The sequence below is a fragment of the Suricata suricatta genome, chromosome 12, assembly GCF_006229205.1.
Source record: "Suricata suricatta isolate VVHF042 chromosome 12, meerkat_22Aug2017_6uvM2_HiC, whole genome shotgun sequence".
In the NCBI taxonomy this organism is placed as follows: domain Eukaryota; kingdom Metazoa; phylum Chordata; class Mammalia; order Carnivora; family Herpestidae; genus Suricata; species Suricata suricatta.
In genome coordinates, this window is record NC_043711.1 from 64,618,961 (window position 1) to 64,631,656 (window position 12,696).

At 40.6% G+C, this 12,696-nt stretch overlaps 1 protein-coding gene across 3 annotated transcripts in view; it reads right to left on the reverse strand.

Moving 5' to 3' along the window:
- MGME1 (mitochondrial genome maintenance exonuclease 1) overlaps positions 1-12,696 on the reverse strand; it is a 21,428-nt gene continuing 8,732 nt past the window's right edge. For 2 of the 3 annotated variants that reach the window (XM_029916302.1, XM_029916300.1), the window contains exons 4-5: positions 3,761-3,893; positions 2,210-3,375 (exon numbers count right to left, since the gene is read on the reverse strand). In XM_029916302.1, the coding sequence (XP_029772162.1) occupies positions 3,214-3,375; positions 3,761-3,893 (295 nt within the window). In that variant the 3' untranslated portion in view covers positions 2,210-3,213. Of the gene's footprint in view, positions 62-2,209; positions 3,376-3,760; positions 3,894-12,696 lie in introns of those variants that run through there. The other variant, XM_029916303.1, reaches the window with a different exon arrangement.

Sequence of the window (12,696 nt, forward strand, 5' to 3'; positions counted from 1 at the left end):
GGATCTTCTGAAGGTTAGACAAGCAGCACACGGTTTTTGCTTAAGGTGTAGGCCTCCGAGGCTGGAAAGAAGGGACGGGGGAGGGAGGGTCAGTTCTGCCTTGAACTTCGAGGTTGATTTAAGACAGCGGTTCTCTGTAGGGGCACCAACTCCAAACAACTTAAGTGTTTCTTTTTTTAACAACAAAAAAAGATTTTTTAAAACTTATTTTGACAGTGCAAGTGGGGAAGGGGCAGCAAGAGAGAGAAAAAGAGAGAGCGAGCGAGCATCCCAAGCAAGCTCCATGCTGTCAGTGCAGGGCCCCACATGGGCTCCCTCTCACAAACTGTGAGATCATGACTCCAACTGAAACCAACGGTTGGACGTCCAACCAAGCCACCCAGGAGCCCCTGAAGTGTTTCTTTGAAAGTTCACACTATTCCCTTGCTTCACTTTTTCTGGTACGGGTGGGAGGAGGGCAGGTTATAATCAAATGTTTAACTGCTCAGGTGGAAAGATATAGGGATTCAAACAGATTACCTCCCTCCAAGTCCATTTAAAACTAGGCAGCAAACTGGTTACCTAGAAACACAATGACTTACAAGTAACTCTCTTCCTGTATTTATCAGTGTCAACACACACGAAACCACAGGTCATATGTTGACAAGTTTTCTTAGAACCATAATAGGTTTATAGAGGTTAATGCTCTCAGATTAAACGGGGATAATGGCTCTGAGCAAGAGGCCAGGGCCAGGGGTGGGGATGGGAGGGCAGAGGCATAATTTTAGAAATAATTGAAAATTGGTTTTTAGTGCCAGCGTGGACTTTTGTCAGCGGCTGAATGCGCTAAAAATGTAAATTGCAGAGAAGGGGACGTGGATAGCTTTGAACCTAATGGCTTGTCTCCAAGCCGAAGACTAGAATAGTATGTCCTGTACTGTGAGGAAGCCTCCTCACAAAAGCAATTTATACGTCCTTCTAGAAGTATTTTAAGTATCCTCCATTAGCGAATCCCTCATCCCAAATCTTTCATTTCACTGGAGTTAAATATGCCATACCACTTAGGGGAACAAGTGGTTTCCACAGCTTAGTAACATACATGGTAATTTTTTTTTAAGTTTATTTATTTTGAAAGAAAGAGTGCAAGTAGTGGAGAGGGAGAGACCGAGGTGGCGGGGTGGGGGCAGGAAGGGAGAGAGAGAATCCCAAGCAGGCTCCACTCTGTCAGTGCAGAGCCTAACGCTGGACTCAGTCACACACTGTGAGATCATGATCTGAGCCAAATTCAAGAGCCAGGTGTATAACCAACTGAGCCACCCAGGTGCCCCCACAGATGGAAACTCTTGAAAAATTATCTAGTTAAGAAACACAGATCTGGTTTTCTCCTCCTATGCCTTAGTAGGGAAGACAACTTTTCATTGACATTTGCCTCTCAAAAGGATTGTGACTTCTTTAATTAGTGAGAGCTGAGGAGTATTAGGATTGCAGTGAGAAACTGCTGTGTCCTTTGGTCTTTCAGGGAAGCCTGCCCAGGGTTCAGCCTTCATTGTTCTCCCAGAACCATGTCCCTGGTCAGACTCTGAGGGTCTTTCACGGAACTCTTCATGCCATTAGCTTGGGAGACTCTTGGTGTACTGTGACAGGTCCAAGGTGCATTTATAGTAACCCAAGAGAACTGTATTAAAATGAAGTCTTGCTGGGCCTTGGTCTCGCAGTGTGGCCAAATCTGTTACTACTTTTAATGATCTCACTTGAGTTTTGATTTGGCGATTACAGGCTACATGAATATCTGCGGCTTGGAAAGAGTGCAGAGGTGTATAGAGTCAGTGAAAGGTCTCCCTCAACCCTTCTCTCTCCTACCTGAACCTTACTTTCCTTGCCGGGTGACCCTGGAGGATGACACCTCCTCCTTCGGTGCACTTACAGAGGACACGTACCAAAGCTACTGGGCCAGTGGCAAAACTGAACTCAGGGGCCGCCTGGGTGTCTGCCCAGGTCATGATCTTGTGGGTTGTGAGTTTGGGCCCTACATCGGGCTCTGCACTGACAGTGGGATTCTCCCCCCGCGCCCCCGCCGCTTTCTTTTTCTCTCAAAATGAATAATTAAATGGTAAAAAAAAAATTGTGAATTCTGAACTTCTAAAAACAAAATCTAAATGATTTCCAGGTTTATGAAATTACTCTAGAAACACACAAATATAAATATAAAGAAACAGAAACCAAAGCTTCGTTACTTTACTCACATCTTGTATTTTATTTCTTACAATTAGTGGATAATGAAAGAAAAAAAGTGATTGTAGCACCCTACTAGTTTAAGACCACAGCTCTAACTTAAATGCTAACCCATCCCATAAAACAGAGAGCCTTCCCCCAAAGCTACAGTGGCCATTTAAGTTGCCTGATCCCACTGACAACTAGTAATTTTCATTACTTATCAAATACACAAAAATTATTGTTCCCCCTCTGAAAAATCTCACAAATGATACTTTGTCTCCATGTACATGACTCATTGACTCAAACCAGAATATAGCTGCTAAAATATCTATAATTACGAATCTCAGACTGGGGTCCGGATACCTCTGGGAGTTATTCAGTGCATGCTAAGGGCAACTGCCAAAGATGCTTCATCTTTCCAGAGAGCAATGTGTATCTGAGGCTAAGGAATCACTTACTTATTTTCCAAAAAAGTTAAACAGAAGAAGCTTTTGTACCCCCAAATGAAATATATATTGAAAACTTCAATATATAAAACCAGTTTAAGGAAGCTACGTTGGCAGCAGGAGTTGGCTGATGCGAGTCCCTGCACCACACGCAGCCCGGGGGCGTGGCCCCTTCCTTGCCCCCGCCCCCCCCCACCCCGTGCCCTGATGAAACTTCTTGCACACCAAGCCTCACCCTCTCCAATCTCAGTTCAAAGACTGGGCCTCCTGCTTGGGATAACAGAAAGTTCGACTGGGGGGTGTTCAAGGGGCACCAACACTGTGAATCCTGCTTACCCTTTTCCAGGTAAGTGACAAAAAATGTACTTAATTGTGCTTCTTTTATACACTCAAGTCCAACCCTTAAAATCTAAACTTTTCTGGCTTTTCAATCTTTTTGGCTGTGATATATTTTAACTAATACTTCCACTTGTGTGTTATGTAGCTCTCAGATCCTGTGGCATCTCTACACTAAACAACTTATTTTCTCAAACCGTGAGGAACTACCGAATGATCCCAAACAGTGTCCTGTCCCCTAATCTGGCTTCTGAATATCCTGGTTCTTTTCCTTCTTTGTATATTCTTCTAGTCGAAGAAGCCACTTGGCCCAGTATCGGGAGCAGAGTTCAGCATCCATGAAATGCGGGTGAGCCGGGGACCCATCTTTGTAGGCTACCACAATTAAGCCACACCGGACCTAGGAAGAAGCACAGGGCGTTTCCAGCACTTATATGGCAGGGCCAGAGTAGAGGTTCATTTCCTTCTGGCTTCAGGGCAAACTCAGAACAAAACAATCTACAATAATATCTCCTAATGGCCTCTAACATGGGTTGAGGAAAGGTTGCACCAGGACACCTAAGAACACAGAGATGACAAATAAGATATCCCAAGAATGGACTGTAAACACCAAAGCACTATTAGCAATGACAGAAAGCTCAGAAACAGAGGGAAGTGCTCCTTAAGGTGGTAAAAGGACAAGGAACGAGTGAACGGTGAGATACAAACAGCAAAAATTTTAGGAGTTAAATGGCCACACGTAAGCATCGGCCAAGGCTTTAGGTGTGGAGGCTCAGTGTCCTGACCTGAAAGCTGTAGTTGGCATCGTTATTTATGGCACCGACATAGGCCACAACCTGCAGTGGGTTGTCAAACGTATTTCGGATATGAGGCTTTGGTTTCTCCGATGTCTTCCAGTCAATCACACAGAGCTTGCCCCTAAAGAGAAACCAAAGGAAATCGCAGTAGGTAACCATTTGAACTGAGAAACGAAAAGATTAAGCCTCTTCTTAGGTATAGGTTATTATCACCCAATGACCTTTCTTCACTTTTCTTTAAAAAAAGTTTTTTTTTTTTTTTAATGTTTTCTTATTTTGAAAGAGAGAGAGGGAAAGGGAGGGGGAGGGGGAGAGACAGAGAATGAGAGGATCCCAACCTCTCATTGTTCGACATAGGGCTCGAACTCACAAACCTGAGCCAAGATGAAGAGTCAGATGCTTAGCCACCCAGGCGCCCATTTCTCCACTTTTCAAAAAGACAGCTGCCCTGAACTTTACTTCTGAGGATTAGAGAAGTGTGATGTCCTCTTTCTGTTGAGCCCAATATTCAGGTCAATGACGGGCCTGTCTGGGGTGTGATGGGAAGTGCTTCCTGTACCCTGCTGACAGTGACAGGGGCAGGCCCATGTCGTAGTACTAGGGAACTTTTCCACAGTTCTAGTTTCTTAACTTTTTTGAAATTTCTATGGACCATCATGGCCTCCTTTCCTTCCTATCGATCTAACTATGTCTCTATCACTATCTCAGTTGATGAACCACAACAGATCAGTAGCAAAGTCCCCATCATAAAGGATGAATCATCATAGTGCTTCAGAAATCATCTGGTTCAGAAACCAAATCTGAGGCTCAAATCTATCAGCATTTAATAGGCACCAACTATATGCAGAGATACAGATAAGGAGACCTGGTCTCTGCCCTAAAAGTTTACACACGGGGCAGGGTGTCTTCCTAGTAGGGATATTGGGGGAAGGGAGGGAAATTCCTCTCAGTTTCTAAATGCCAGTGCATTCTCCCCATTACCCCTCTCTTGGCAGGACTTTATAGTTGCCACGTGCAGCTAGCAGAAGGGTCACAGGGCCAGCAGAATGACAACTGGTCTGTTCAATAGTTCAAGATTTCAATTTTTAAAAAATTTTTATTTACTTATTCCAAGAGAGAGAGAGAGTGTGCATGAGTGAGGGCGGGGCAGAGAGAATCCCAAGCAATCCCTACACTGTCAGCACAGAGCCCAGTGTGGGGCTCGAACTCACAAACTGTGAGATCATGACCTGAGCCAAAACCAAGAGTCAGAGCCACCCAGGCACCCTTCATAACTTCAATTTCAAAACCAGCAGTTTAAAGGGAGATTCTGTACAAAATATGAATGTTACATACCTGTGACCATAGCGCTAGAGTTACCGCCTATGCAAGGTATTTATAAAGTCAGCCTAGAGTAGCACTGCCTAAATGAAATAAAATGCAGGCTACATGTTATTTCAAGTTTTCTAGTAGCTATGTCAAAAAAGAAGACACAGATGAAATTTTAGTATTTTATTTAACCCAACACACCCCAAAATTGACCATTATGTAATATCAAAAAGTTATCAATGGGACACCATAGACTTTTTTTTTTTTTTTTTTTACTAAGTCACTGAAACCTACTTTGTATATTTACAGCATATCTCAGCTTAGATTAGCCACACTCAAATATTTAGAGGCCGTATGTGGCTGGTGGGTACTCTCTTAGTGCAGGTCTAGAGGTAGTTTTACGGTCTCTGTCAAACTTTGTAAAATTACAAAACAATTATAATCTATGCAAATGAAGAGAGGGCCCCAGTAACCCCAGAACCTCTGTTCTCAAACTGGAGCAAATCAAAATACTCTAAAGATTTCTGACACAGACCACTGTTTCTTGCAAAACATACTTTATAGTGTAACTTGCAGAACTTAATAATGTGGAAATGAGATTTTTAGTAGTATAAATCTAAATTAAAACTGAACAAAGACAGTTCAAATGAAAAGATGTTCAGACTGAAATTATGAGGTACAATGTTAATAAGTTGTGTCTAACACTGTGTCATTAAAACTGTGCAGAAATAAGCACACTCCTATCTGGGAAAATTTCCAATTTACATACCTTTTAATGTAGCAATTTCCCTCTTAGGTACATGGTGGAGAGAATGGTTTGATACCCTGGGGGTAAATGTCTGAAAAAATGCCAAAAGTGACAAATGCCCGGAAAATTTAAGTATTCATACCCAGGCTTACTTCAGACTAACTGAATTGACGCAAACCGTCTATATCATCCACCAGAACAAGCCAGCAAACGAACCTGTGCACCTGACTAGATCAACCGTCACAACAGTATACAAGGAGACACGCTTACTTCTGCAGTTTGTGATTGTGAAAAACTAGAAATTACCTGAATTTCCCCCATAGGGAAGTGGATATGGTTCATTAATAAAAAGGAATACCAAACCACAGTTAAGAGAGAAGATCAAAATACTCATGCTAACAGTTATTGAGATGTATTCATTTTAAGTACTACATAGACAATGTCTCATTTAGTCTCTAACAACTCTATGAGGTAGGTCATATCTTTTGTCTTACTTTAATTTTTTCCTAAGTAGGCTCCACACTGCGTGGAGCCCAACACTGGTCTTGAATTCATAACCCTGAGATCAAGATGTGAGCTGAGATCAAGAGTCAGACACTTACCCAACTGAGCCACCCAGTGCCCATCTTATTTTACAGTTGAACAAACTGAAGTACATGGGGCACCTGGGTGGATCAGTCGATTAAGCATCTGACTTCGGCTCAGAGCATGATCTCACTGTTTTTGGGTTCGAGCCCCATGTCAGGCTTTGTGCTGACTGCCAACTCAGAGCCTGGAGCATGTCTTCGGATTCTATGTCTCCCTCTCTCTCTGACCCTCCCCTGATCATGCTGTCTCTCTCTCCCTCAAAAATAAAAATAAAAATAAATAAAAACACTAAAAACATTAAAAAAATATTGAAGTACAGAGAGGCTAAGTAACTAGCCTAAGGTTAAGATGAAAAGACAGAAACAAAACCCAGCCAGTCTGGCTCCAGACCCTCATATCTTACCAACTTTGTGATGATACATATCTAGAAACTTCTCTATATTGTGACTCTTACAGACGTCTGTAACAATACAGTGGTGTGTGTATGCACAAACCGGCAGTGTACCTGTGCATGCATTATACAGTGTTTGGGTATGTTAAATAATATAGGAAGAGCCTAGAAGGATACAGTAGCAAACTTATCACAGTGATTGTCCTAGGCCAGGAGGCTGTGAGAGCAGGGAAGAGGTGGTTATAGGTAATTTATGTTATATTAAAAAAAATCAGGAGCAGATGTGAGAAAATGTTAATTCTGAGTGGTGGAAAATTACTAAAAGAGAAAAGGATGCGGCAGATCTGTATAAACTAATAAAGATCTCTAGAATGTTTTCAGAATGAAAAAAGGCAGGGCTTGGCATTTTGTGTTAGTAAGTGGGGGTGGGGACAAATGACTGTACATGCAGTCATAAAGTACCTCAGGATCACAAGAACTTTTTAAACAGAGGTGAAAGCCAGGAAGGTGGTAGAGAATTCTAGGAAGATGGAAGAGTAGGACGCACCAGAATCTGTAGGCCCACCGTGCCAATAACTGCAACGGCGGACTCTGTCCGATCCAGGTACTGGAAATCTAGAGCCTACTGAAGGCTTAGATGGTAAACTGTGGTGAACTGTGGTCAATTTCAGCTCTTAGCAGCTACCCCGTCCCCTCCCCCTCACGGGGCAGGCAGCTGCTGTGCACACGCTCCTGGAGCAGGACCCACAAAGCTTGTGGGAATGGGAGGGGACAAAAGGGACCCTGTCCTCTGTGCTTTGGATGTTTCTGTTCAGCAAGGTGTAGATAAGAGGAGGGTAGCCATTGTTATTGCACCTCCACCCACTGATACAAACCCCCGCTCTTCCACCTGCCTGACTTCCAGGGGATTTAAAGGGCCAACACCCATTTTTTCCACTCCTTCATTTTTCTCTTTTCCCCTTTTGGGAATTAGATACTAATGACTACAACATCCAAAAGCAACTGCATATATGGGGAAAATTAAAAAGTGACAGTGCATATCCAGGGAGGGGCACAGGTTCAGAAAAGACCTGAGAAGACCTTAAATTTATACCTCAGTCTGATCCTTAGCAAAGAGCCTACAACAACTACAACAGCAACACCCTAAACAAAAACAATGAACAAAATCTAGGAAATCCAAGAGTAGAGGGAGAAACTGATTTCCAGAATTTCATGTTAGATTCAAATGCCCAGTTTTCAACAAAAAAAATTCACAAAGCATACAAAGAATCAGGAAAGTACGGCCCAAAGAGGAAAAAAAAAGTCGACACAAATTGTCCCTGAAAAAGATGTGATGGCAGATCTACTAGACAAAGACTTTTTTGATCTTAAAGATGCTCAAAAACTTTAGTAAAGGTAAATATGTGGACAATTATAAAAGCGAGTATTATTGTAACAATGATTTGTAACTCCACTTTTTGTTTTCTAGAGTTTAAAACAAAACTTGAAGCAAGCAGAAAAATGTATTGCTCTTAGGTTGGTTGTTCATACAACTCTTTGATCAGTGTTTAATGAAACATCAGATAGCACTGGCTCACCATGTTCTTCCACTCTGCTCAAGGGAGCTGCCCCATACAGATCATTAATTTCAACTTGGGGTTTGCTGAAGTCCGCGGCCGCAGCCTCTGAGTGTGAAACATCTTCACTCTTATTTTCTATACTCATTCTCATCTCCTTCTCTAGTTTTCTTGAGCTCTCTACCATCTCCTATTCTTTTTCTTGCATTTCAGACTGGACTGTCAGTTATTGCTGCTGAAACATGAGCTCCTCTTACTAAGTCTCTCCCTCACTTCAGGCTCTTGGAGCTAGTTCTCATTCATACTCCAAGTTGGCCATTTTCTTTTGTCTCAGTTGCTCCACAGTCCCATTCTCCTTACACCTGTAAATCTACATACTACATATTCCATTGGATCCACTGGGCAATTCTTGCCACTGCTGAAAGACCCCGAGTTAGACATGTCCCAAGGTACTTTTGAAGATATGTTGACTCCCTTTCTAACTCTTACCCTTACCCTGCCAATAGCATCCCATGGCCAGCAGTGAGCCATGTACCTCAGGAGCCAGAGACTGTGTGCAGCAAAGAGGAAAGGGTCTGGGGGTGGGTGGGGGGAGGGTGAGTGGGTTGTTTACTACATAATTTAGAAGATTAATAAATTATTAGTTACATTTTGGGGCACATAATATATAAAGAAAATCTTGTGATATCAGCAACTAACAGGGTTAGGGACAGAGCTGTTGAAGTAGCACAGTTTGTGCATGCCATTGACGTTAAATTGGTATAAATTCAAATAGAACTCTGTTAACTGGGATGTTAAATGTAATCCCCAAGGTAATCAAAAGAAAACAGCTATAGAATATAGATAAAAGGAAATGAGAAAGGAATTGAGACATTTCATTATAAAAAAGGAAATAAAACACAAAAGAAGACTGTAACATACAGGAAATGAGACCAAAAAGCTATAATGAAAATAAAAAATAAATAACAAAATGAAAGAACTTCCTCCTTGTCAGTAACTACTTTTTTTTTTTTTAACGTTTGTCTATTTGTTTTGGGAGAGAGAGGGAGAGAGAATCTCAGTAGGCTCCATGCTATCAGCACACAGGTAGATAGGGTTCAATCTCATGAACTGTGAGATCATGACCTGAGCTGAAATCAAGAGTTACTTACTGAGCCACCCAGGTGCCCCATCAGTAACTACTTTAAATGTAAGTGGATTAAACTCCCCATTTACATTTGCCACAATGGATAAAACACATGATTCCACTATATGTTGTCTACAAGAGATTCACAGTATAACCAAAGATACAAATAGGCTGATTGTGAAAAGAAAAAAAAAGATATTCCATGTAAATAATAACTGAAGAAAGCAAAGGTGGCTCTAAAAGCAGACAAAAAAATCTTTAATGAAAGGTTCAATATAACAATTATAAACATTTATGTACCTAGTAACGGACTATCAAAATATATTAAGCAAAAACTGAAAAAAATTGAAGGGAGAAATACAGGGCTTTTTTTTTTTTTTTAAAGTTTTATATTTATTTAAATAATCTCTACACCTAACATAGGGCTTGAACTCCAACTCTGAGATCAAGAGTCACATGCTCTTCCAACTGAGCCAGCCAGGTGTCCCCAAAATACAGTTCTATAATAATATTGGAGATTTCAATATCTATTTTCAATAATGGTTAGAACTAGACAGAAGGTAAGTAAGGAAATGAAGGACTTAAAACAATAAACCAACTAGATTAACAGACATATAGCACCTGCTACCCAACAATTGAAGCACACACAGGAATTTCCCAGGACAACCATATGTTGGGTCATAAAAACAGTCTCAATATATTTAAAAAGATAGATACCATACAAAGTATCTTCTCTAATCACAAGATGATATTAGAAATCAATAACAGAAATAAAACTGGGGGAAAAATTACAAATTTGTGGAAATTAACACAACTAGCCAAAAAAGAAATCACAGGGGAAAGTAGAGGATACGGAGATGAATAAAAATAAAAATACAGCCTACAAGAATTTAAAGAACACCATTAAAACAGTATTACAGAAGAAATATATAGCAATAAATACATTAAAAATAGGAGAATTAAATCAGCATCTTAACCTTAACAACTTAAGGAACCTAAAAACAAATATGTAAACCCAAATATTAAAAGCTTGTAAAAGAAAATAAGACTAAAGATAAATGAAATACAGAATAGAAAAAACAATAGAAAAAAAATCAATGAAACTAAACATTGGTTTTTTGAAAAGATCAACAAAATTGACAAACTTTTAGCTAGATGGACTTAGAAAAAAAGAAAGACTCAAATTCCATAAATCAGAAATGAAACTGGGGACATTACTACTAATTCTTCAAAAATAAAAAGGAGAAGAGTACTATGAAAAATCTCATGCAGGGGCGCCTGTGTGGCTCAGCTGGTTGAGTGTCTGACTTCAGCTCAGGTCATGATCTCACAGCTCGTGGGTTTGAGCCCTGCATCGGGCTCTGTGCTGACAGCTCAGAGCCTAGAGCCTAGAGCCTGCTTCCGATTCTGTGTGTCCCTCTCTCTCTGTCCCTCCCCTGCTCATGATCTGTCTCTCTCTGTCTCTCAAAAATAAATGTTAAAAAAAAAAAAAAAGAAAAATCATATGCAAACAAATTGGATAACCTAGATAACACAAAACCTACTAGGACTACATCAAGAAGAAACAGAGTATCTGAATAGCTCTGTAATTAGCAAGGAGATTTTATCAGTATTCAAAAATCAACTGGCAAATAAAAGCTCTAGACCTGATGACTTTATGGGTGAATTCCACCAAACATTTATAGAAGTAATACCAATGCTAAAACTTCTCCTCAAAAACTGAAAAACAGGGAACTCTTCTTTAAAAAAAAATTTTTTTTAATGTCTTTATTTTATTTTGAGAGAGAGAGAGAGAGAGAGACAGACAGACAGACAGACAGACAAAGTGTGAGCAGGGGAGGGGCAGAGAGAGAGGGCGACACAGAATCCAAAGCGGGCTCCAGGCTCTGAGCTGTCAGCACAGAGCCCAACATGGGCCTCGAACCCATGGACTGTGAGATCATGACCTGAACCAAAGTCAGCCACTTAACCAACTGAATCACCCAGGCACCCCATAAAGTAGGGAACTCTTCTTGACTCCCTTTATGAATCCAGCATTACTGTGATACCAAAGGCAGAAAAAGACACTATGACTGAAGAATAATAATAATCCTTATGAGGGGTGCCTGGGTGGCTCAGTTGGTGAAGCATCCAACTTTGGCTCAGATCATGATCTCATGGTTCCGTTTGTGAGTTCAAACCCCATGTCAGGCTCTCCATTGTCGCTTTGGATCTTTGTCCAACTCTCTCTGCCCCACCCCCCCCAAAAATAAATAAATATTATAAAAATGTAATCCTTATGAACACGGATGCAAAAATCCTCAACAAAATACTAGCAGACCAAATTCAGCAACATACTGAAAGGATTAAAAACAATGACAACATGGGCTTTACTCCTGGAATGCAAGCATGATTCCACCCACAATTAACCAGTGTAATGTACCTTATTAACACAAAATGAGGAAAACTACATAATTACCTTAATTGCGGAAGAAAAAGCATTTGATAAAATTAAATACCCTTTAATGAAAAAAATACTCAACAGCTAGGGATAGAAAAAAACTACCTCAACATAGTAAAGGCCATATATGAAAAACCCACAGCAAACATCATACTCAATGGAAAAAGACTGGAAGGTTTTCCTCTAAGATCAGGAACAAGGCAAGGCTGTCTGCTCTCACCATTTCTATTTAACAGCATCTGGATGTTCATGCCAAAGCAATTAGGCAAGACAAAGAAATAAAAAGCATCCAAACTGGAAAGGAAGTAAGATTATCTCTGTTCAAAGATACAATCTTTTATATTAAAAATTCTAGGAGTGTCTGGATGGCTAAGTCAGCTAAGCATCTGCCTCTTGATTTCAGCTCAGGACGTGACCTTGCAGTTGTGGGGTTGAGCCCCATGTCAGGCTCCACACTGAGTGTAAGGCCTGCTTGGGATTCTCTCTCTCCCTCTCTCTCTCTCTCTCTGCCTCTCTCCTGTTCATGTATGTAATCTTTCTCTCTCAAAATAAATAAAAATAAGCTTAAAAAAAACCCCCAAAACAACTCTAAAGAAGTGAAGTAGCAGGATACAAAGTCAACACAGAAAAGTCCATTGCATTTCTATACATAAACAATGAACAATCTGGAAAGAAAATTACAAAAACAATTCCGTTTATAATAACCTCAAAATGAATACAATACCTGGGAATTAACTAAGGAGACTAAAGACTTCTACAATGAAAAC